At 48.2% G+C, this 24,486-nt stretch overlaps 1 protein-coding gene and 1 non-coding gene across 4 annotated transcripts in view; one reads left to right on the top strand and one right to left on the bottom strand.

The window, feature by feature from the left end:
• Positions 1 to 24,486, bottom strand: part of UBE3C (ubiquitin protein ligase E3C) — a 124,746-nt gene that overhangs the window by 55,671 nt on the left and 44,589 nt on the right. For all 3 annotated transcript variants that reach the window (XM_065939603.1, XM_065939600.1, XM_065939602.1), the window contains exons 6-11: positions 19,624 to 19,781; positions 16,527 to 16,680; positions 15,906 to 16,126; positions 15,253 to 15,410; positions 11,256 to 11,443; positions 3,950 to 4,036 (exon numbers count right to left, since the gene is read on the bottom strand). In XM_065939603.1, coding sequence (XP_065795675.1) covers positions 3,950 to 4,036; positions 11,256 to 11,443; positions 15,253 to 15,410; positions 15,906 to 16,126; positions 16,527 to 16,680; positions 19,624 to 19,781 — 966 coding nt within the window. The remainder of the gene's footprint in view (positions 1 to 3,949; positions 4,037 to 11,255; positions 11,444 to 15,252; positions 15,411 to 15,905; positions 16,127 to 16,526; positions 16,681 to 19,623; positions 19,782 to 24,486) is intronic.
• On the top strand, positions 20,360 to 20,465 carry LOC136171311 (small nucleolar RNA U13). Its single transcript, XR_010663850.1, has one exon. It is a non-coding gene; the product is annotated as a small nucleolar RNA U13 (small nucleolar RNA).

Genomic DNA, 24,486 nt, shown 5'->3' with positions numbered 1-24,486 from the left:
CTGCTGTGATGCTCCACCGGATGGAGCCAGCTGTTTGAGAGGGAGCTGAGGCCCCAAGGGTCAGTCAGCGTCTGCGGCAGCACTCCTCAGGACACACACTCTGCTGCTTCTGCTGAACCCCGTCCCCTCTACAAAGGCAGACGGCTCTGATCTCAGGAAAAGCGTGTCCAGGCGCTTAGACTGAGAACAGGGAGGCAGTTCCCAGAGACGAAGCTGCAGAACCGTCACCCCGTCAGTCCTGGGCCGCGCCTCCACTCACCTGACCTGCAACTGCGTTCCCTGGTAGGAGACCCGTGGCCCGGGGCAGCTCTAGGTGGGCTGGCCCTTCCCTCCCGAGAGCTGGGGCGCTCACCCTTCCCCACGGACACTGGCTCACACAGCTTCCCCGGCCTTCAGCACACACCCACCCAGTCCCCGGCCAGCCGGCTGTCACCTGCCCCAGCCCGCCTCTCCTCGGGCCTCAGTCCAACTCCCGTCGAGGAGGCGAGGCGCGGCTCTCCAGGGGCTGGCCCGCCGCCAGCGCTGCCACCATCCCAGGCCTCCAGCAGGCCCGCTCCGGCGCTCACACAGGGGCCCGGCTGGGCGGAAACACGGCCCAGACATGCAGCGGCACTCGGCGCAGAGCACCCCGCCGAGGGAAGCCACCCGCCCACAGAGACAGCGCAGTGAGAGCACGCGCACAGAGAGACCAGCACAGCTGCCCTGCCCCCGCCCCAGCCCCCCTCGCCTCGGGCCTCAGGCCCACAGGGAAAGGCTGTGCGCCCTGAGCAAGGCCGGCCCGAGGGCGAGGGGCCCCCGCCGCCGCCGAGTCACCCACCCAGCCCAGTCCTGTGCCGCCTGCAGAGCAGAGGAGAAAAGGCGTCAAGCCGCTTGTTCTGCTGAGTGAGTGAAGCCAATGGTTTCCATCTTTTAGCTCCCTCGTCACTAACTGCAGAAGCACAAAAACTGTAAATGCCGACAGACGATACTGAGGGGAACACGGGACGAGTCGGGCTGACCGGCTGCCGGTGGACAGAGCATTTCCTGAATCTAAACGTATGATTCAACTGCTTAGCTGTGGCCCTGCTGACAACACTCGCACTTGAAATCCTCATCGCCCGCCACGCACTCGTGTGCCAGGATGCACAAAACTCTTACACCGCTGCCCGAAAACAAGATAGGGGGCAAGCATTCAACGTTAGTTCACTTGTTCTCTTTAACCCCCGTGAGGTCAGTTCATCTGAACAGAAAGGTGACTGTCAAGAAGGGTCAGTTATGTGCCTGTGGTCTCAACCAACCAGGATGGACATGAATATTGTCTCTCGACTCTCTGCTGACCATTCTTTCTGCCATTAACACCGATTCAAATATTTCTCTGAAAACAGGTCCATCTCAAAGACTTGCTGCTCAGTCACGTCCAAGTCTTTTCGACCCCATGGACTGCAGCACACCAGGCTTCCATGTCCTTCACTATCTCCTGGAGCTTGGCAAACTCAGGTCCATTGAGTTGGGGATGCCATCCAATCATCTCATCCTCTGTCATCTCCTTCTGCTCCTGCCCTCAAATGTCCCCAGCATCAGGGTCTATTACAATGAGTTAGCTCTTCACATCAGGTGGCCAAAGTATTGGAGCTTCAGCTTCAGCATCCGTCCTTCCAATGAATATTCAGGGTTGATTTCTTCTAGGACTGACTGGTTTGATCTCCTTGTGCAAATAAAAAGTCCATAACTTACTACAATGAAATGAAAAGACACTACCTTGTGACTGAGAGAGCTGGTTGGACCAGCAGCATCAACGAGACGTCCGACAAGCCCTCCCTTCTGCAGGCACCCCCAGAACAAGGGTCTCCACAGGGGAAACTCTTTGGCAACTGCCCTCACCCCCTGAACTGACAGAGCTTCTCGTCTTCTCTAGAAGCTTTCAGAGAATGCATTCTTGTCTTGAAAAGCTTTAAGAGGACTACTGTAGTACTACTAGCAGTTGCGGTCAATGTGAAAAGACACGGGCAGGATGTAATCACAACAGTCCCCGCTGAGTTAGAGACAACGAAGCAGCAGGCCAGCTTTGTCGCACAGGCCCGTGACAGGCTAGGTTCTGGCCCCCTCAGCTGCACCTGCACCCCAACCACCGAGGAGCCGGTGCGCTCCAAGACCAAGGCAGGTGGGGAGCAGGAGTCCACACCGGGACACACTCCCGATTAGCCTCGTGCTTGCCAAAGCTCAGGAGTCCCAGCTGTGTAAGCCCTGCTGCCAAACCACTTTCAAAATACCCTTCGTGCTGTTTTCAGGGGAATAAGGCACTTTGCCTTCATTTATTCTGATAATAAACATGATGAGACACACACCAGGAAGGTGTTAAAATACACTGTAAGTTTCTTGTGGGACTTGAATAAATCATACAAGTAAAAAGAAACAATCTCAAGTGGGCTTTCTAAGAAATAATGGGTTTTTTAAAATGTGTGTAACTTCGCTGACTTATAACGCTAGCAATTTAATACAACCAACACTGCCTTGACGGCGACACTTGCACACACTGTGGCTCCCTCCGCCGTGGGAGGCCAGTGCCGGGAACAAACAGGCCCTCAGCAGGCACGGTGGGGTGGGGCTCCTGTTGCTAAGACACCTGCAGGGCGATGACAACTTCCTGCCCAGTGACCCCCAGGCTCTCTTACCTAAACAAATCTGTGGCTCACCAGCGCCAAGGTGGGCACAGCCACCAGTGGCTGAGACACACACACTCAAGGAAACCAGAGGCCGCTCGTTGTAATTTGAAAATGAAAGGACACAGAAGACGCGCTCTGGACCGGCACCCACTTCTCCCACGTCCCTGCTGCTGCTCTGGGGTGCAGGGCCTCACCGCTCCGAGTTCCACCAGCTGCAGCGTGGCCACTCAGAACCCACACTCACAAAGATACGCTAAAATCACACGAAAGCACCTCAGCCTCTGTTACGATCGCCTGCCACTCCCTCTCGGAGGCTTCCTGGCACAGGGCCGGCGGGGGCCCACCCACAGGCGCTCTTCCACCCTCCACACCGACAAGCTCCAACCCAGAGAGCACGGCGCGGGCGGCGGTCACAGAGCGCAGTGCCAGGCACCCCAGACTCCAACATGGCTTCCTGTCTCGGGTCCCTTCCTGCCAAAGGCCTGTCCTGCGGCTGGGGGAGGCAGGCTGGCGGCTGCAGGCGGGACCTCCGGCAGTGACCACCGCAGGCAAGCGCGTCTGGGAAGCCGAGTCTCCGAGAACTGAGCTCACACTTGTTCTCACACTACCCCACAGAGGACGGAGCCCTGACAGAGAAATTCAGCATGGCAACGGGTTCTGTCTGCTTACCATGAAGGGTTTCTGAGAATCGAATGAATTCTTGACATATTACACACATTCAGTAAATACGTACTTTAAAGGTTCTAGCCTGCAAGTTACACAATGCTTCATGTATAAAAATCAAATTATTTCAACAAAGAGGTTTAGAAACCAATTTTTATAATATTTTATATGTTTTAATGTTTGTAATGCTGGTAAATTTGCTTCAGGTCTGTATCTTCACTACCAAAAGCATACAAAAGACATATGGAGCAAAGAAATGTCGAGTCTCTCGTTTCCAAAAAATGACTAGGATTTTTATTTTTTTTGTGGCCACACCATGCAGCATCAGGGTCTTAGTTCCATGACCAGGGATCCCACCTGCACCACCTACAGTGGAAGCTCAGAGTCTTGACCACCAGACCCCAGGGAAGTTCCAACTTACGATTTTTAAAACAAATTTACCCTCAGATAAAGCCATACACTTAAAAATATACACAGATTAGAAATTAATTTTTCCGTTTTGTGAAACTGAGACCATCTAGACTTTTTCCTTAATGAAATAAGGTGGAATAAACAGTACTTAAAACACCTCCTCACAGTGCTTTTTACTTGGTGGCCGCGCGCCATGTCCTTAAGCCCAACGTGTCAGTCCGTGTAGCACCTACCCTGTGATCATCTGCGTCGTCATAGAGGAGATGAGAAACCAGAGATGTCTCAGAAACCTGGCATTGAAGGCTAAGCTGTAGAGAAGCCTAAAGAGGAATGGGGAAAACAAGTAAGAGTTAGCAAGTCGTCCTTCAATACATTTCTTCAAAAAGAGAAAAGTGACAAGCAGAAGACAACACACAACTGAGAAGGTGATTGCACCGACACCTCCCACGGCGGGCTGCCCCCCACAGCTGAGAACACCCCGAGCACCCCGACTGCTGGGGCCCTGTCTACACTGCTACAGCGCCAAGCCGGCCCCGAGCTGCGCCCACGAGACTGACCCCAGAGAGAGCTGGGCGTGCCCTTCAAAGGCACACCTGAGTGTGCCGCCCCTCAGGACATATCACAATACAGTAATATACTGCAGTACTATCTATCATTAATATTACTAATACACATTAACATCTAGCAACTGATTTTAATGCCCTACCTTTAAAACAAGCACACAAAAATGTGCAAACGTGTTTTTTAATGCTAACATGTCAAAATTAACTTAAATGTAAAAATATATTTTAAAAGCTTTAAAAACCCCTCCTGTAGAATATCAAAAGACTAATGAGCTTTGTGGGTAACCATGTTTAATTTTAAATCAGCTTAACTTAGTATACTGCATTTTGTAATAGGATTTAATTTCCGGTCACATTTTTAGACAGGCAGGACTCAGAAATTAAATTTCAAACCTTCATGGTGGAGTTAGAGAACGCACGAGGAATGAGCCTGGTACCAAAACTTAAGGATGAAAACAGTCAAAATTCTGTATTTTGAAAACGTACATATCATCTAGTCTTAAATGGATTTTCAGGGTGGAAAAGACCACTGAGATGGCATTGGACCCAAGTTGTCAAGCAAACTTGTACGGAGCAAGCAGCATCCCGAAGGCTCCTGAGGAGCCAGCAGAGGCTACCCTAACTCCTCAACAGTGAGGCCACCAGCCCTGGGGTTTCCTCAGACCAGCCATTAAGAGTAACGGGATGATCTAAATAAAAGCACCATGTAATGTGTATCCACAATTCTCTACCGAGTTCATTTCCAGTTGCTGTAAATATTGTTCTGAGTGTAATAAAAAGTATTTTAACAGACTGAACTTTGCCAAGAGTGTATTAGTTTAAATGCCCATAGTAGAAGAGAAATGAATGGGGTTTAGATAAATAAATCACTCTTCAAGTCTCAAGTTGGTTATTTTCCTGCATTCAATCAAAAACATCAGATATACTCCTCAGCAGTAGCCTTTCCTAAGTACACAATAAGGGTTATAGAGTACCGGTTTTTAAAAATCCAATCCTATTTTAGCATGGTGCCTTTTGAGATGTCCACATGACATTAAAAGCATAATCACTGTGTGTCCCTGGTGGTCCAGTGGATAAGAATTCACCCGCCAACGCAGGGGACGCAGGTTCGAGCCCTGGTCTGGGAAGATCCCATAACAAAGCCCGAGGGCCACAAGTCTGAGCCCACAGGCCGACAGCCCGGGCTCTGTGACAAGAGAAGCCGCCACAGTGAGAAGCCCAGCACCACAACCAAGATCACAAGAGAGAGGAGGCCCTCTCACAGCAGCAAAGACCCAGCGCTGCCAAAAATAAGTGCATCTAAAAAAAGATAATCATTTAAAAACTACTGGAAGCATGAAAGACTATGTGAAATGCACCTAGAATCGTGAGTCTCAGGCTAGAAAGACCGTTCGGCCCAACCACTCTTCAAGCGTCATGTGGCCCAGAGCAATGTTTTCATCAGAGAATGAGGGGATCCAACCACACCAAGGATAACGTCTCTTCCAGCTTAGAAATATGATGAGTCTACAAAAGTGAGTCAGACCTGCCCTGAGTACACACTTACAAATGGTATTGGCACTACACTACTTTATTCAGTTGAGAAATTAAAAAATAAGAATCACTGGAATAATGAAAAATGGAAAGAACACAATAGGAGATCAATTAAACAAACCGTGGAAAACAAGAGAAACAAAGCTATGAAAACCATGAACTTTCAACATAAAAGAATTCAAGGTGGTTCTGCTTGCCTTATTTGTCTTTAATCAAGAAACTGAGGTCTCTGTGAAAGAATGTACTATCCTGTATAACTTCACTGATATGATGTCTTAGCTCCTCAGAGATCCGAGGAACGACTGCTGTAAGGAGGCACGTCCTCTATTCTTTCTTCTTAACGGCAGCAAGACGAGAGACAAGGCCTTCCGCAGCCTTTCACCCATCTTCCCAGAAGTAGTCCGAGACAGCATCTCGGAGTCAATCACCCAGATACACGGACAGCAGCAGACAAAAGTGGGTTCTCCCAACACACCCTCCTCTAACAGCCTTTCACCCAAGGTTGTATTCACATCTTTCCACATGAGTACACACACGCATTTCATAAGTTATAATTCAAGTCAACATTATGAAACAGTTTCTAAATTAATCACTCAATAGGCAATAAAAATGCAAATTATTAAACCTTTTTCTGTAAGTTAATGTTATTTGGGACTTGACTGCTAAAAGGTGAGGAAGTGACACATGCTTTACATACACTAGGATATAGTTACAACTACGCATTAAGTTTTACTTAGCCGAGACAACGCTATGAGTTAATCAGTAAAGGGCAACATTTCCAACCCAGGTCATAAATTCAGAGCGGTCTGTCTGCAAGGACGACTTAAGTTATGAAAGAACACAGTGGAAGACCCCTGCTCACACACAGGCAGTAAAGGTCACGACAGCAAGGCGTTCTCAGAGGCCTCCCCTGTGTGTAAGGGCGTCACAGCTGAGAGAAGCACGGGAGGCCGGCCGCCCAAGGACCAGCCCTGCAGCCACAGGCGCAAACGGGACCTTTGTGTCTTCCTGCTCAAACGATCGCTTTTTTGGCAAAATCAATACGAAAATACATATATAAATTTCATCTGTGAGATAACTTAAGATAAAAATAAACTCCAATTTCCTGAATGATAATGAAAGTTTTAAGATGAATTTCAGTTTGAGGCAACCTGATAAAACATCTTTCCTTCACAGACAAATCGGGAACTAAGGACAGAAGATCAGCTTCGACACAGAACTGCGCTCCGTTAACGTCCCAGCACCAACACCACAACAGTCTAAACAGACAGCTCCCTCTCCCTGACGACACGGCTCCTTCAAAGTTTCCACTCAAGATGAAGAAACTGGTAGGGGGAGGGGGTTAAAAAAAAAAAAAAAGATGAAGAGACTGAAGAAATGTACTCCGACTGCAGTTTACAGAGACAGCAGAAGCACCACTGTTACCTTTTACATAACTTCTTGGGTAACCCCTCCCCTTGCTTTTCTTACAAGGATACTTAAAACAAAAAAACAAAAAAAACTTTTAAATAGGCTTTGTGTATGCTTTTCCAAGTTGACTTGTATTTCCTGTGAAATGTCAGTCAAAATCATTGAGAAAATTATAAGATGTTTCAAAACTCACATAAATTATATTCCTAAATTTGACTAAAGCAGGCCTAGTTTATAAATTTGATATTTCCAACAGTAACTGCTGCCAATTCATTTAAAATCTAAATATGAGTTCAAGATAGACAATAAAATCATTGTGTACTGAAATGTTAAAAAGCTCACAAATTTTATGTGATCTTTGTAACAAGTTATAACAATAATCAAACAGCTCCTTAAATCTATCATTTATATTGAAAATACCATTGATAATAAAAGTAAACATGAAATCACAGCCACCCCTCAAAAAATTGTTTCCCTCTGTAGGTACAGTCTCGGTATTGGTTCTAAATCCTATAAAAATTTGTTTACAAACACATGAACAGTGTAGACTACTTCTGGAACATACACGAAACACAAATTTGTATTCTTCTCCTCTGAAGTCATTTGCATAATCATTCTATCTCAAATTATTAAAAATATGATTCTATAATCAAGAGCTAAAGAGTGTCCATGACCACATTAGTAGTGTTTAGAGAACAGACAAGGAGATAGTGCACACAACTGCCTAAATCAGTGATTAATAACGTAAGACACAATTAGGCTGGCTCGTTCTAATTTCTGGTAGAAAAATTAAGCACAGGATACAATAAAACTAATTCTAATGGCTTATGATTTATGAACAAGAAAACCAGAGGAGAATGGTCACATCAACCTTTCTGATCCTTAAAGTGTGGTCGCTCAGTCGTGTCCGACCCTTTGCGACCCCATGGACTGTAGCCTACCAGGCTCCTCCATCCATGGGATTCTCCAGGCAAGAATACTGGAGTGAGTTGCCATTTCCTTCTCCAGGGGATCTTCCCGACTCAGGGATCGAACCCAAGTCTCCCAAATTGCAGGCAGATATCCTTACTACTGAGCTACCAGGGAGGCCGTGACCCTTAAAACATTACCTTTAAAATTCCATTTCAAAGTCTTTAGATGTTAATGAAACAAAAGAGCCCCCAAGAATATGCTCTTCTGCCCACCTTAAGTATAAACCCAAGCTCCTTAAAATCAGCTCTCTAAAAGGGAGACCCTACGATAAAATGAAAATTTCACTGGGAGCTGTAATCACAGGTGAAATCTCAGGATATATACCAGGAGGGATTCTGAAAGGTGACAACCTCTGCAGAGCTCTGATGGACAAGGCAGCCAGGAAGACGCAGGGAGGCGGCAAGTGCCCTGGACAGACACTAGTGCAGGCCAAGGGGAGAGGTGTGAAACACCTGGGAGGCACAGAGAAGAGCAACAAAGCAAAAGTAATGAAGCCTGGCTGAGGCAGGGACAGAGTCTTCCACAGCGAGAAACAGCTGGAGAGGTAAGCAACGCTGGTTTTGGAAGGGACACCGCGCCGCAGTCAGCAAAGGAATGGGGAGTTTTCCCGAACAGAAGGATGCACCAGTAGATGCTTAAGCAACACAACGGAATAGCGAGGGTCGTATTCTGACGATTCAGTCTGGTAACACGTGACACGAAGTTGGCAGCCCTCACACACCACGGGGACTGAATGCACACAAGGAATCATGGAGACAGGTGTGACTCTCAGCCTGAACGCCCGGGCAGCACTGCCCGCCCAGCGTCTGTGATGGGGAGCCGGTCCGCGGGGGGCTGCCCGAAATGGCAACTGCCCGCTGCACACGATCAGTGAGCACCTGCAACTCGGCTGGTGTGCCCGGGGATGCGGAGGGGCCACCCTTCACTAGTGGCCACCCTCGGGACACTGCAGCCCCAGCGTGACCCCCAGGTTTTACAGAAGATGCTGAGCTCCACCTCAGGCACTGTGAAAGGAGACGATGGCCCCAGGGAAGGGCCTGGAGTCGAGTCTGGGGCTTGGGAAGGCGTGGACGAGACCCCCAGAGAACCCACCCAGAGGAGCAGAAAGGAACTAAGAAAATGAACACAAGGAGAGGGTGAAGGCTGAAGAAACATGGAAACAGAGACCAAGAGGAACCTGCAGAAGGCAGTGAGCAGGAGCAGCCCAGGAGCAAAGGGAAACTCAGGCGAGCCTTGCGTCTATCAGGCAACACACACACCGGCTCCAAGGACGGGGACGTGGTGGAGAGGGAGACAGGGCTCAGAGTCCCACCACCACGCGGGGTGCCCTCGTGCACCGTGGACGGCCCCCAGCAGCACGAACCCACCGCTAAAACACCAGACCCCTGCCCGCGAAGCCAGAGGAGAGTTGGCCAGGGCAAGGCTGAGCGCCTGCCAGCCGCTGTCCTCCGTGGCTGCGACGTATCCATGTGCGAGGCTCAGTTCTCGAGACACTGGAAGAGAGCAGGCCTTCTCCCCGCCCCCAGCACAAGTGAATGCCCATTCACATTCAAAGTGAGTGAATATGTTTTTCAAAAGAAAAACAATTTTTAAATTAAAAAATGTATTCACATTTCCAAGTAAGATCGACAGACTTTCATAAAAGATTGAGGTTCATTAACTACCTCATCTTTAAAAATTAAAATAATTCACATAATTCAAAAGCCAAAACCCTGTTAAAAAGTATACAGTTCAAAATCCACTCTCCTGGCTCCCACCCCGACCCCCACAAAACCAGACATATGATTAATCTCATCTATGAATTTCTTGTGAATGCTTCCAGGTTTCTTTATGCAAATACACATTCTACCTTTTCCCACCTTTAAGACACAAAACATTAATACTCATTGTTCTGAAACTTCTTTTTTTCACTTAAACATGTATCTTAGAAAGCTTCCCATATCAGTGTAGAAAGGGCCTCCAAATTCCTTCAGACTTCCTGACGATCAATGTTAGACAGAAGCTAAAGCCACAAATCTCAGCCCTGAAATTTAGGGACCACTATGAGCCTGGGAGGAGCTGAGAGTGAGTTATCAGCCTAGACTTCACTAATCACCTTTTAAATACCTTCAGAAAAAGCTGAAAGCAGTTAGCATCTCAACAGCCAAAATAAGCCTATTTGCTCTTTTACGAGCTATGAAAAACACTCTAAATACTCAGAACCTAATATATTTAAACCACAAATAAAATTCCTAGAGTACGTTCTTAGAGGAAACAGGTGCTGTACTCATAAAATCCAGGCTACATATAAAGCTCCTCTCCCATTAAACACCTTTTGGAAGCGGTTCCCTAGTAAACCTCAGGCCAGGGCAGTGATACATTAAGTTCAATCATTACTGCCCAGAGCAATGGACTTTGAGCTCCAATAAAAGCAGCGGCCTGCTTAGGCTGCAGGTCCTCAGATCTCACATCTGCTCTGACGCAATTAGCCCACAGTGAGCTCATCAGCTTAGCCAGGGCTCACTGCCTCACCGTGCCTCACTTCCCCAGACAGCATTAAACACCAGCGAGCCAAGATAGCTCCTAATGAGCTGGCTGCACGACCGTTTACAAGGCGGGCGGCCGGGTGTTCCCTGCACACCGTTCACGTCAAAGAATGCTTTCCTAGCCAAAGCAGCAGCACTTCACAAGAGGAGGGGGCTCTGCCGGGCCGCCAGGGACGCACTCCCCACGCGCCCACAGCGGGTGGCCCTTAGCTGCTGGTGGCTCCGCCACGTCCGCGTCCACTCTCACGTCCTGCCCTGAGCACGCGTCTGCTGCAGTCCAGGCAACTGCTTGGCTACCACTCAGAGCGCAGGGAGAGGGGAGCCGGAAGTCACTGTCACATCCACCGGCCATATTTAAACTTCCATGTTTAGTCCATCCCTCAGGAAACAGTCAACCGCCACGGGCAATCTGACGGACCGAGCCATGACACAGCCGGCAGAGCAAAGCGGGCTCCCTCACATGGGCCCGGGGCAGGCCTGCGCCCCGCAAAGGGAAGGGAGCCCGAGGCCCCCGAGGCCACGGCCGCAGCACTCGCCTTGCCCGGGGCACCATGACGCGGTGCTGCACCATGAGCGTGTGGCAGATGGCCGCCATCAGCGTGAAGGCCTCCTCGCTGGCCGAGTCCCTCCACACCAGGCTCAGCAGGGTGTTGGTCTGCTGCTTCGTGTCCAGCTTCTTCAGACACTCCTCGGCGATGTAGAGCACCGACAGCCGCCCGTCCTCCTGAAAGGCAGAGGGGCGGCTCAGTTAGCCACGTCCTGGCAGAGCTCAGAGAAGCGTTATCTAAACGTTATCCGCATGGCAACCAACAACATCAGCGCCTCTAAGTCTGGCACCGAAGGCTCCCCCGTCCCCTGCAGACCCGAAGGCACCCCCTGCGGCGGGCCCCTCTGCCTGCCGAGTGGGGACGCGGGCACGCAGCTGCCGCCGGGGGAGTGACGGAGCTCGCAGTCCTCACACTGACCGCAGGCTCACTCCAAGGTGTTCAGACTGCTCTAGACTGAATAAGCACACCTGTGTGAACACGGATTATCATCTGGCAAAATTTCCACTTTAAATTACTTGAGATCAGTTTAAGCAAATATTTAAAAACTTAAAAAAAAAAAACAAAAGAAATATATAAACCTGTCATTTTGTATCTTCTCTAGAATATCTGATACACTGACTAAAATCTGAGCTAATATTCAATGAAGTTTACCTATCTGTTAACGAAAGATATACTTTTCTCATATGTGTATGCACATATACACACATATATATGAGTAAATAAAATATGACTATATACACAGTTTTGGGTATTGCTGACTGTACTCTTTGGAAACCTGGATGAACGTAATTCATGTAATCTGTAACAATGTACCAAATAAAACCCTGTATGAGGGATGTATCTCATACATATGTATCTTCACTTTGCTGTTGCTGTTCACTCAGTCATGTCTGACTCTGTGACCCCATAGACTGCAGCACGTCAGGCTTCCCTGTCTTTCACTATCTCCCAGAGTTTGCTCAAACTCATGTCCATTCAGTCGGTGATGCCATCCAACCATCTCATCCTCTGTCGTCCCCTTCTCCTTTTGCCTTCTATCTTTCCTAGCATCAGGGTCTTTTCCAATGAGTCAGCTCTTCCAAAGTGTTGGAACTTCAGCTTCAGCATCAGTCCTTTAATGAATATTCAGGACTGATTTCCTTTAGGAATAACTGGTTTCATTTCCTTGCTGTCCAAGGAACTCTCAAGAGTCTTTTCCAACATCACAGTTCAAAAGCATCAATTCTTTAGCATTCAGCCTTCTTTATGGTCCAACTCTCACATCTGTATATAACTACTTGAAAAACCAGTAGCTTTGACTAGCAGACCCTTGTCAACAAACTGGTGTCTCTGCTCTGTCTATGTTTGTCACAGCTTTCCTTCCAAGGACCAAGTGTCTTAATTTCATGGCTGCAGTCACTGTCTGCAGTGATTCTGGAGCCCAGGAAAGTAAAATCTGTCACTGTTTCCACTTTTCCCCCATGTATTTGCCATGAAGTGATGGGACCGGGTGCCATGATCTTTGTTTTTTGAATGTTTTAAGCCAGCTTTCTCATTCTCCTTTTTCACCACTTAGGGACAAATTATATTGTGTAGCACCACACAGTGGAGACAGTTCAGGGGTGGCTCCAGATCACCACAACAAAGCGAACATCGAAATAAAGTGAGTCATATGAACTTCCTGGTTTACCAGTGCATGTGAAAATTGTGTTTATTCTCTATTGTAGCCTATTAAGTGCATAATGTGATGGCAATGTCTAATAAAACAATGCACCTACCTTAATTTAAAAATGTTTTATTGCTAAAAATGCTCACCATCATCTGACAACACAGAATTGCCAAAAACCTTTAACGTATAAAAAACAGAGTATCTGAGAAGTATAATAAAACGAGGTATGCCTACACAGATAATATTTAAATGTCACAGAGTCTCTAGAAGGTAAGTATGAACAAACTGTCTTCTGAAAACAAAGGCTTTATCTACTTTTCATTTATCAGATCTTACCTTTTTTTGGGACCATACAATTCACTCTTTTTTGCATCTGAGTTTTAATAAGATGTGGCAAGAGTTCCAGCACCCACCAAAGCCCTCTGTTTTGCCCTTTGTAACAAGCCCTGGCCTGAGCCCTGGCCACACCAGCTGCCCCCATCCTCCTGCCGGGCCGGCTTCCTCTCTGCTAAGGGAGGCCCCACCCCCGGCATATTCTCAAGTATATTCTCCTGGGACTAGACTTGGCACCGATGAAGGAGACATGCTCTAACAAAAAAACCCTTAAACCTAGTATAGCCACACCTCAAGGCATTGTGATCGTGTAATTAAGAGAAAAAGACATCAGTGGCAGACTATACCATCTAGGTAAGAAAAACAGCATGTGTGTGACATAAAGCTTTTTATTCCTTGAAAACATACAGAAAACAGTGCTAGGTGAGAAGTGGGAGAAGGGGAAGTTGGAGATAAAATGTGACAATGTATATAAAATGAATTTTAAAGTAAATCATAATGTTTATCATCTATAAAATCTGTGAAAATAGACAAAAGATGTTCTGCAGTGTTCAAGAGATAGTTAAGAGGAAACTTGACCTTGCTTTTCTTTTAGGGGCTGGGCAGAAGAAGGAAAGGGCCTGATTGGGGCTTCTCTGTGGTGTGATGAAAATGTTCTAGACTTAGTGGCAACAGATGCCTAGTTATGTTTGTAACACTGAAAAGTCACTGAAGAGTCTATTACTTTAAATGGGTTCATTCTGGGACTTTCCTGGTGGTCCAGTGGTTAGAACTCTGTACTTCCACTGCAGAAGACACAGTTCAATTCCTGGTCGGGGAACTAAGATCCCACAAGATCCACATGCTGTGAGGCAAACAAACAAATAGATAAGAATTTATTTAAAAAAATGAAAAAGGGTGAATTTTACGGTAAAATGTATCTCAATCAAGCTGTTATTTTTAAAAATTCTTTTTTTTTCACAGTATTTGTTAATTGTTTATTTATTGAAAGACTATTTCTCACCCTGGATAGTCAGTTTCATAGTTCAGGAACACAGGAAAGTGACAAACTTCCATGGAACTCAACCCAAAGAAATTCTTTATATTCCAAATCACTTTGCACTCTGAAAGATACCAGCCTTCCTAAACTCCTCAAAATCTTTCATGGAATCATAATTTGTGTAGAGATCTACATATGCCTTCTTTCTTCGTTCAGCCATAGCAAACTTATAGAAAGCTGCAAACCCCAGGGAGACCGTGAATGCTCCAACAATATGAAATCGCAGACGTCTGGCCAGGAGGCCACGCATCTGAGGTTTTGCCAAAGCAGTGGACATGGCAGTTTTTCTTCTCAACGGCTCAACCGTGACGTCCTTCCAGGCTGATGGAGAAATGCTAAAAATTCTTAAAAGTAAGAGTGGAATAATGCCTGGCACACGGTAAGTGTTCTTCCTGTAAACCGGAGCTTAACCTTCCAACCCAATGGCTTCACTCGAAGAGTGGTGTCCTGAGTAATAAACTGACACACAGAGCAGCCCTACTTTGCATTGAACGACCAAACATAAAACTGCATCTCTCTGTGTTGGAAAAGACCATGATGCTGGGAAAGACTGAAGGCAAAGGGAGAAGGGGACGACAGAGGATGAGATGGTTGGATGGCATCACTGACTCGATGGACACAAGTTTGGGTGGACTCTGGGAGCTGGTGATGGACAGGGAGGCCGGGCGTGCTGCGGTTCACGGGGTCACAAAGAGTTGGACATGACTTAGCGACTGAACAACAAACTAAACTGATATACACTGCGATCCTACTTTATACTGAAAAACCAAACGCAAATCCGCATGTGTCCACACATCTGTGTGTGGCTGCAAGGAAAAGGCATGGAGAGCGCAGGCTGGTTGTGAGAACACCTGATGCGCTCCTCATCTCACTGGAAACAGGGCGGACGCAGAGCTGAGGTGACTGCCGACACCAGAGGACCGTGCAGAACGCGGTGCAGGCCAGACGCACGGCCAGGAGCTTACCGGAGTGCTCGTCTGCCTGTCGGTCTCCTCCCCCTCCTCGTCGTCGGAGTCGCTGGCCGCATCCTGGCAGCTGGTGCTGGCGGGTGAGACGGGCAGCTGGGAAAGGAAGGCCTGGAGGACTCGCAGGTACACCAGCAGCCCGTCCTCAGAGAGCGTGCCTTGGTGAGACAGTCACAGTCGTTAGTTAGGAGGGGTGAGAAGCTGGAAACCTCAGGGGGTCGTTTCTCCTGAACTCCAAGAGGCATTTCTGACCAGGACATACATTACATTTCTAATATTTCATGTGCGGATGTGTGCGTTCAAATATATTAGCAAAAGATACCAAAACGCTACACCAGGCAACCCAGTAGTTTAGCATAAACGGGGAAAAAGAACCTGCACTCACAGAAATTGGCCCATTCAACTCAAATTCTTTTTAATCTGTGTGGCCCCGCTAAATCAGACTTTTTATTCTGCCTGGATACTATGCCCGGGGACACCAGCCAGGCTGTGGTCTTAAGCAAACGCACTCTTCCAAGGAGCTTCTCCCCCAGAGGCCGTGCTGTGCTGACAAGGGGACTGCCGGCCGTGCACCCCGCCCCGCCCCGCCCTGCTATCTACTCACGCTGCCTCTGCGTGAGCTCGCAGGACATCCTACATTCTACGTTTCATACCCAAATAATTGTCACCAACAGTCAGAACGAAGTAGAAGAGCCAGGGCACCCCCCCGCTGGTGGTGGAGCGTCCGCCCTCCAGGGACAGCAGTGCAGCCAGGAAGGGCTCGTAGGGGAAGACGGTCCGCGCGTCCGCCAGGGCAGGGATGACGAAGTGGAAGATCTGCTCCGTGAAGGGGGCCGCCAGGACCTCCTTTGTGAAGGCTGTAAAAACCTGTTGCCTAATGAAGAAAAACGGAAGCTCGTAATCAAATCAAAACACGCTGTTCACAAAACCACTGTTCACAAAATAACCTTTTCATCAATGTTAAGTTTCCCAGATTAACTAGAGCACTCTGAACTTAATGCTGTATCATTCCTATTAAAAAAAAACAACAGAAAACTTTGCTATGTTTTTCTATCTTCTCATAGATACTAGAAAGCAAGAAAATAATTAGGTCATCGGAATTATAAATTTATGTTGGGTGCAGGCCAGATAGAAAAAGTACTTTTTTCTTTAAACTGAGTCACACTAATAAAGCAAAATTGACTTTCAAGTCTATATTTAAGATAGCATCCTGTGTCAAAGTTAGATACAGATCTTGCAAAATTACAAAATCAATAAATTGATTCCATTCTCACCTTGCACCTTCTGGACAGGAGTTGTAAGTAAAGTGCAATGGTTTTAAAACATTCTCTAGCAAAATTTTTGCTATAGGAACTCGAGATAAATCAGAATATTCAATACTTGATGGAAGCTTGCTGTTAATTAACAAATAGAGAGATCTATAATACCCTAAAAGAAAAGAAAAAAATATTTATAAGTTGTATCAATTTGTATTAAGATATCAGTAGCCCCCCCCCCCCCTTTTTACAACAAGAAGGAAAAAACTTGGCAATTTTTAACTGCTCTTTATAAATCTCCATAGGTCCAAAATCAAGTTAGTTTTTCCTTCAAGGTTTTATCGAGTAAACCTTGTGGTTCCTAAGTAGTTTGAAGTGAGGTGTACAGTCCAGGAACCCACTGCTCAGCACCAACAGTGATCAACTCCAGCCAATCACCAACACCACCTCTCATCTGGGACCAGCCAAGACAGAATTACTTCAGCACATCATCAAAGGACTCTATTTTCTTAAAATAAATTAATAGCAATTCCTTAATACCACAAATACCTATCAGTGACCAAGTGTCCAGCTGTCTTATAAAGTTTTTTAAAGTAGTTTGCCTGAATCAGGATCCAAGTAAAAAGCCCACAAGGGGATTCTCAAAAGCTGTCTCCTCAGCATCCTCCAAGGAACCACGCCGCTGTGTGGCTGTAGAGACCATCACGCTGACCCAGGACTGCAGGCCCTGAGTAGACTCCATCCACCGCGCTGTGCTCCCGGCTGCCACCCGTGCCTGGACTCCGCCAACAGGCTCGGGCAGGTGAGTGCCTCTGCCTTCTGACTGGACAAGATATCCGGGTCCCGCCTGCTCATCTCCCAGCCGTTCCTCCCAGGACTCAAGTTCCTTTTAAAGGAAAGGCTCCCTCTGGAGGCCACAGTGTGGGCACCGAGGGACTCAGGTGTTTTACAGGGACCTGTGTGAAGCAGACACACGGGCACGGCCCGCCTAAGCCGTGGAAGGGCTCCTCTGCCACCTCTAACAGCCCAGGCCACCAGCCCCGCGGGGCTGCGTCCTCTCCGCGGCAGGACGCGCATCTCCAGCTGTAGTCTGTGAGTACCTCGCTCCCCACCCATTGGGGGCTCTCCACTCTGCACCCGAGGTTTGGCTGCTGAACAGGGCGTCCCCGCAGGGGACCACTAGACCTGCTCTGTAACCACCCCAACCCTAACCTCACAGACACTGCTTAACCAGCAACACTCAACAAGACAGGGAAAGCTCTTCTGCTATAAAACTGAAAATACAGGGACCTCCCTGGTGGTCCGGTAGTTAAGGACCCACCTGCCAATGCAGGAGACACAGGTCTGATCCCTGGTCCACACAGACCCCACATGCCAGGGAGCAACGAAGCCCGTGAGCCACAGCTATCAAGCCTGTGCTCTAGAACCCGGGAGCTGTAACCAAACCACTGCAATGAGAAGCCCAAGGACCCAAGTAACTAGAGAGTAGCCCCTACTCGCTGCAACCAGAGAAAGCCACTCAGCAATGAAAATCCACCACAGTCAAAAAACACTAAAATTTTTTTTTAAAAAAACCTGAAAAAACAAATACATCAAAAAAGTGTTGAACATACCAAGAAGAATTCTGAAGTATCACATTACTATACCAACATCTCACGTGTGTATACTGGACAGACTGACAGCATGAACAGCTTATTAAGTAGTTTAGTCGCAACTGTGAAAAGCTTCAGGTTAAGTCAACATGGTGTACGACAACAACACAAACTTACGAATAAACAAGATGTTAAAATGTTATAGACTAGTACTGTCAGGAAGTAATTTATCAAAAAAGATGAAATATAGCTATGCCACAGAAGATGCTGGAAGCAGCCCTTTCTATGTACGATTTTGAAGCACTTCCTAGTTCAAGACATACTCTAAAAAAGGCATATTCCTTAGTAATCTTCACACTTTTAGAAAGCAAAAGGAAAACCTTTTATCAAATGCTTAGCCTTACTAATATCAATATATACAATAATACATCAATACACAGTGGACTTTAAAATTTGTTTTTTAAAGATCAAATTTCAAAATTTCCAATTTATTTTTAATTAACTCAGTAATTTCTCTAAGTTTTCAACAAACTAAGGTTTTTTTTTTTTTTAACCTAAGCCAATCAGTAAGGCTGGATGTATAAGAATTTAATTTCTACAATTTTAATCTTGAGGATTAAATTAGCTAGATTTAACCTATAGTAGTCCATCAAGAAAACAAAAGCAAAATTATGTTTTTATCAGTAACTGTTGCTTCCTGGAATGTCTTTTGATAGCTCCTTTTATGACCAGTAACACACCCATTTTAACGTTAACGCTCCTGGAGTCCAGGAACCCAGCAGCATCCGATACCCCACCTGTGAGAACAAAGTCAGAGATTTCCTGCTGTTGCTGACCACATCACACGGCCTGTGGGATCTCAGTTCCCCAGTGAGGGCTGAACCAGGGTCCCTGGCACTGAGAGCGCCGAGTCCTGACCACAAGGCCACCAGGAACTCCCTGGAATCAAACTCTTGAGAAGGTTTATTTTACAGTACTCAACTGTCACAGAAGTCTAAAGAACCGTGTGCACGTCCTCGTCCTTCTGCCTGCGTCGCTAAGGCGTCCTCAGGGGACTTTCAGATGGAGGTTATTACCCCGACAGTGCAGTCACTTGAAGACAGGTGTCACTGACTTAACGAGAAGCTTCAAACACACTGAGCACCTCCCTCTCCTCTACTGAACCACCTGATTCCTGGGGCAAGCTCTTCCCAGGGCGGTCAGCATGTCGCCATGCTGGAGGCTGGCTGTGCCCAGCACCAAGGCCAGGTTTAGCCACGGCAGCACAGCCCAGCCCCAGCCGGCCCACGTATCTGCACCGGGGATGACCTAGTTTTCCTTCACTTTCACGCAACAGGGAGAGTTAGAGATTAGATGCATTTCCAAATTCTGAGGCGGGTAGAGAAGAGGAGAGATGCTAGAATCTGTGACCCACAAAGGTCCCATCCTAGCCGCAGACTCGCGGTCCCCACCCTGAAAAGTGCCCTGGCCACTGCTGACCGCTCACAACAGCACCACCCTCAGTTCTGACACCGCCAACTCACCATTCTGAATCATGTAGTGCAAAATTTGTTCAATGACGGACACCACGTAGCTAGCATCTTGTAAAACAGGCAAGTAAGTGTCCTCAGAGGAGAACACCTCCAGCATCCTCATGGGAAGCGCAACATTCAGACTGTCATCGTTACAGCTCTGCAGCAACCTGTAAAAGTGGAAAAGGTGTCCCAGAGGCACTAGACGGCAAGCGCCACCAAGAGGTCCTCACACTCTCCTCACTCGAGCACGGGAAGTGCTCGGGCCCCTCTGCTCTAGTCCTACAATGTCCCCGAAAACAGACAGGCCTCAGGAAACAGCCAAGCACCATGTCACTCACACCTTGAGTCCTCATTATGAGCCACACAGGATGCTGGCTCCAGGCTGAGAGAGGAAAAATGTGCCATCAAGGAGGAAGGGAGAAGCAGACAAGGAAACTCAGTGTGGGGAAGGTCTGACCAGGGAGCGCCCCTAACTTACCCACGCTCCATCTAACCCAGCTCAGCTGGGGGGGCTCCTTAAAAGTGCCCATGAGCCTCTTCGAACATGCCTCCTTCAAGATTTCCCATGCCCAAAACATCCCCCAAGAAGACAGTTTAATCTACTTCTGGTCCTAAGTCACCCAGCATTTTAACTAAAGACTCTCATCTCACTATGAGAATTATAGGCAGAAAGGAGGGCTTAGCTGTTATAAAACTAAGTTTTATGTGAAAACAGAGAAAGTCTTTTTTAAAAATCAACTTTATGATCCTTTTGCAGTTCATGAGCATGATGACTGGGTGTTCACGCTGCTGCGTGATATGTGCCTCCCTCTAAACCTTGTTACGACATCGGCACATTTACCTGTCTGACGTGAAAAAAAAAATAAAAAATAAGATAAAAATCAACTTTATGGAGACATAATTTACATGCGATAATTTGTACTCATTTAAAACAGGCAATTGAAGAAGGCAATGGCAACCCACTCCAGTACTCTTGCCTGGAAAATCCCATGGACGGAGGAGCCTGGTAGGCTGCCGTCTATGGGGTCTCACGGAGTTGGATATGACTAAAGCGACTTAGCAGCAGCAAAGCAGGCAATACAGTGAGTTCATTAAAAAAACTAAGATCGTGGCATCCAGTCCCATCACTTTGAGGCAAATAGATAGGAGAAAAGTGGCCAACAGTGGCAAATTTTATTTTCTTGGGCTCAAATATCACCAGAGACAGTGATTGCAGCCACAAAATTAAGACACTTGCTCCTTAGAAGGAAAGTTGTAACAAACATAGACAGCGTAATAAAAAGCAGAGACATTATTTTGCTGACAAAGCTCCGTAGTACTAAAGTCCCAAGTCCCTATGGTTTTGCCAGTAGTCGTGTACAGATGTGAGAGTTGGACCATAAAGAACACCAAAGAATTGATGCTTTTGAATTGTGTGGTGCTGGAGAAGACTCTTGAGAGTCCCTTGGAATGCCAGGAGATCAAACCAGTCAATCCTAAATGAAATCAACCTTGAATACTCACTGGAAGGACTGATGCTAAAGCTGACGCTCCAATGCTTTGGCCACCTGATGGGAAGGGCTGACTCATTAGAAACGACTCTGATGGTGGGAAAGATTGAGGAGAGGGGGACAAGAGAGGACGAGATGGTTGGGTGGCATCACTGACTCAATGGACATCAGTCTGAGCAGGCTCTGGGAGGCCTGGCGTGCTGTGGTCCATGGGGCCGCAAAGAGTCGGACACGCCTGAGCGACTGAACAGCAGCAGCGACAGTGAGTTCCGACACCACACCCGACGCAGACACAGAGCACATCTCCCTCCACCTCTCGGCCCTGCAGTAAATCCTCCCCCCATTCTCCCCCAGCCCCACCCCCGCCGCAGCAACGCTGTCACTACAGACTCTGCTCTAAACAGAAGCAATCACAGAGAACGCACACATCAATGTCCAGAGCCTTCCCTCAGCACTTTCTGAGACCCAGCCGGCCTATGTTAACAATGTGGTCCCTTCACAGCGAGTACTAGTCCACAGCATGCAAACACCATGTTTCTGTTATCTATTCACATGCTGACAGGGACCTGGGTCACTGCCAGTCTTTTCTTGTTATATATAAAGCTGTCTGAACATTCAAAGCAGCCTTGTGGACCTGCCTCACTTCTCCTGGGTCAGCTCCTGGGCGAGGAACTACAGGTCACATGGCAGCCGGGCATCACAAGGAACCATCAAGCTGAGAGGCAGGGCTGAGCGTCCCAGCTGTTCCGCGCCCACCACACACGTCCTGACACTGTCAAGCCGCAGCTGCTCCGGCAGCCGGACCAGCATGCTTCACCAGGGGCTGACCCTGGGCTTCTGGTGCTCGGGGTCATTCGCATGTCTCCTCTGCCATGGGCTGTCTCTTGAGAAAATGAGTAACCCATTCTGGCTGCACCCCGGCCCCACCCCAGGCCCTCCAGCCACACAGCCTCTGCCCACTTAAGGCCGGGCTCCCCAGGCCTGTCTCGCTGTCCCTGGATTCTCGCCAACCAGGCTGCCAGGTCCCCTTGCCACTCTCCAGACGCCAAAACCTCTCCCCACCCTGGCCCGCGTCGGTGCCCGTGCAGAGCTCTTCTCCCTTCTCAATTCCTCTTACAGCCGCGCCAACCAGACCCCCGTGCCCACCCTCCATCACAGCTGTCATCACAGGCACCAACGGCCTTAATGCAGGGAAAAATCGCCATTCTGTGAAATGGGGGGAGGAGGGGGGAGGGAGTCTGGTGGCTGGCCCAGCTCAGTCACTGGGTTCCCTCCATCCCCGCCTTCCACAGGCTGGCCCCCAACTCTGCAGACAGGCGCGAGCCTGGAGAACGCTGACGGCAATGCAAATGTTTCCCACACAGAGCTACACAAACTACTCCTGTTCCTGGCAATGCAGAGGGCTCTGTCAGACAGGGAATACAAATTCCCTGAGGCAGGTTCATCTGAATCAGATGGAACATCTTACTGGTTCCCTCCTTGAGTAACCAGTTAAGTGACGTCATTGACACGTGCTCACACGCGAGTCCTGACTCAACACTGAGTATTACCAACTCAACCATCAATTCCGACTGCACCCCCCATGCTGTGCCTGGACTCTCCCGCTCCATCCTGGGCTCCACCTCCTCTCACAGCAGGGACCAGCCTCTGGTTCACTATCTACACTTTTCTTGCTCTAAACAGTTGACCTGAATTCCCACGGAGACTAAAAGAGAAGGCATGGCATATGCCCCTTCTCTGGTAACTTGCCTACACACCTAAAATTCAGTGCCTGGCACGTGGCAAGTAACATAAAACAACTGAAGTTTCTAACAGATTACTGTTTTAATTTTACTTGGTTAAAATTTCTTTCTTCTTTAACCTTGTTAAAATTTCATTCCTGATCTAAGAGAATCAGATTGCCCAGAGAAAACAGCCCAAAGCTCAGGCAGGGGTGGTATTAAGTGAGCCCAAAGTAGCATGGTCCCAGGAGATACTGAGGCTCGAAAGACGGGGCGGGGATGGAGGGCTTCTGAGAAGAGCTCCCTCCATCAAGCGCTGAAAGAGAACATAAGGCCGAATGAGCCAAAAGGGAAAGGAGGCAGGGACCTCTTCACAAACAAGCCAACTAGCCAGCACTGAAGAGACATTACCGTTAGAAAAATCAGCACTGAATGAGCCATGGACATAACAACAGTATCAAGCCCAGATCACCAGATGTGAAAAGCCCCGGGGGAAGGTGGCACCCTAGCGACAGAGGAGAACGTGGGCCTGCACAACATGGAGCGGAGTCTCTGCCTGCACCTGGCCTCACTGAGCACAGACACGCCTAGGGACGCGTCTGTGGGCTGAGGTGCTAGGGCTCTCACATGCCCTGCTCCGAGGAAGTCTGCTCATGCACGTTTAGACCGAATCAAGTGTGCCCCACACCAGCAACTCTCATGGGGGGCCACTGGGCAGTGTCTGGAGACCTACAGGCTCAAGTGGCTGCAGGCCAGGGTCCTGGTGAGCAAACACCGCCCCCCACAGGGCCACGCCCCACAGGGCCACGCCCCACAGGGCCACGCCCCACAGGGCCACGCCCCACAGGGCCACGCCCCACAGGGCCACGCCCACCGCAGAGGCTGCATCGGCCCCAAATGGCATCGGGAAAGGGGAGAAAAGCATTCCTCCAGACCTGACACTCCGTTGAAACAGAGGAGATGAAGGAACCAGGGAAGCAAACGGATGCTAGGGTCATCAAAACAAACAGAGAAGATAAAGCTTTCGAGATAACTGAGGAACACTGAATAGGGAGTATATCACACGACACCACAGAATTACCGACACCACAGAATTACCGTTTGTTCTCTCAGAGGCGAGAGCAGCACTGTGGTTACGAGTGTGCTTTCCCAGGAGAAGCAGAGGGGAGTGGTGAAGCGCCAGGCTGCCAGCAGCTCCCTTCCACACGCTTTAGAAAAACAGCATACTGTGCGTGTGCAGACAGAGAGAAAGGAAATGCAGCAAATGGAACTGGAATCCAGGAGGAGGATATAAGGTGTTCTTGCCACTTTTCTCGTGTCAGAAATTTTCCAAGACAGAAAGTTGGGGAAAAGAAGCAGAAATTGCATTTGGATCTATCATCTATTAAAATTACTTGCTGGATGAATACCTTCAAAAGCACATTAAGTGCCACAAACTACACCCCCCAGGTCAAGAGAGCCCCAGACTATGCTGCTCTGGGGGAGGGCACGCCTGACACCTCTGAGGGCTTGTGAGGAAAAGCCGTGTGTGTAACAGAGGCCACGGTGCCCAGACCTCACTGTGCCATGCAGGCGTCTACAGAGAAGGTCCACAAACTCCTGCTCCAGCAAATCAACACATACGATGTGTTTTTCAAAGGACATTTTTCGAGAAATAAAAG

The sequence above is a fragment of the Muntiacus reevesi genome, chromosome 6, assembly GCF_963930625.1.
Source record: "Muntiacus reevesi chromosome 6, mMunRee1.1, whole genome shotgun sequence".
Lineage (NCBI taxonomy): Eukaryota > Metazoa > Chordata > Mammalia > Artiodactyla > Cervidae > Muntiacus > Muntiacus reevesi.
This window is presented reverse-complemented; position numbering and strand designations above follow the sequence as displayed.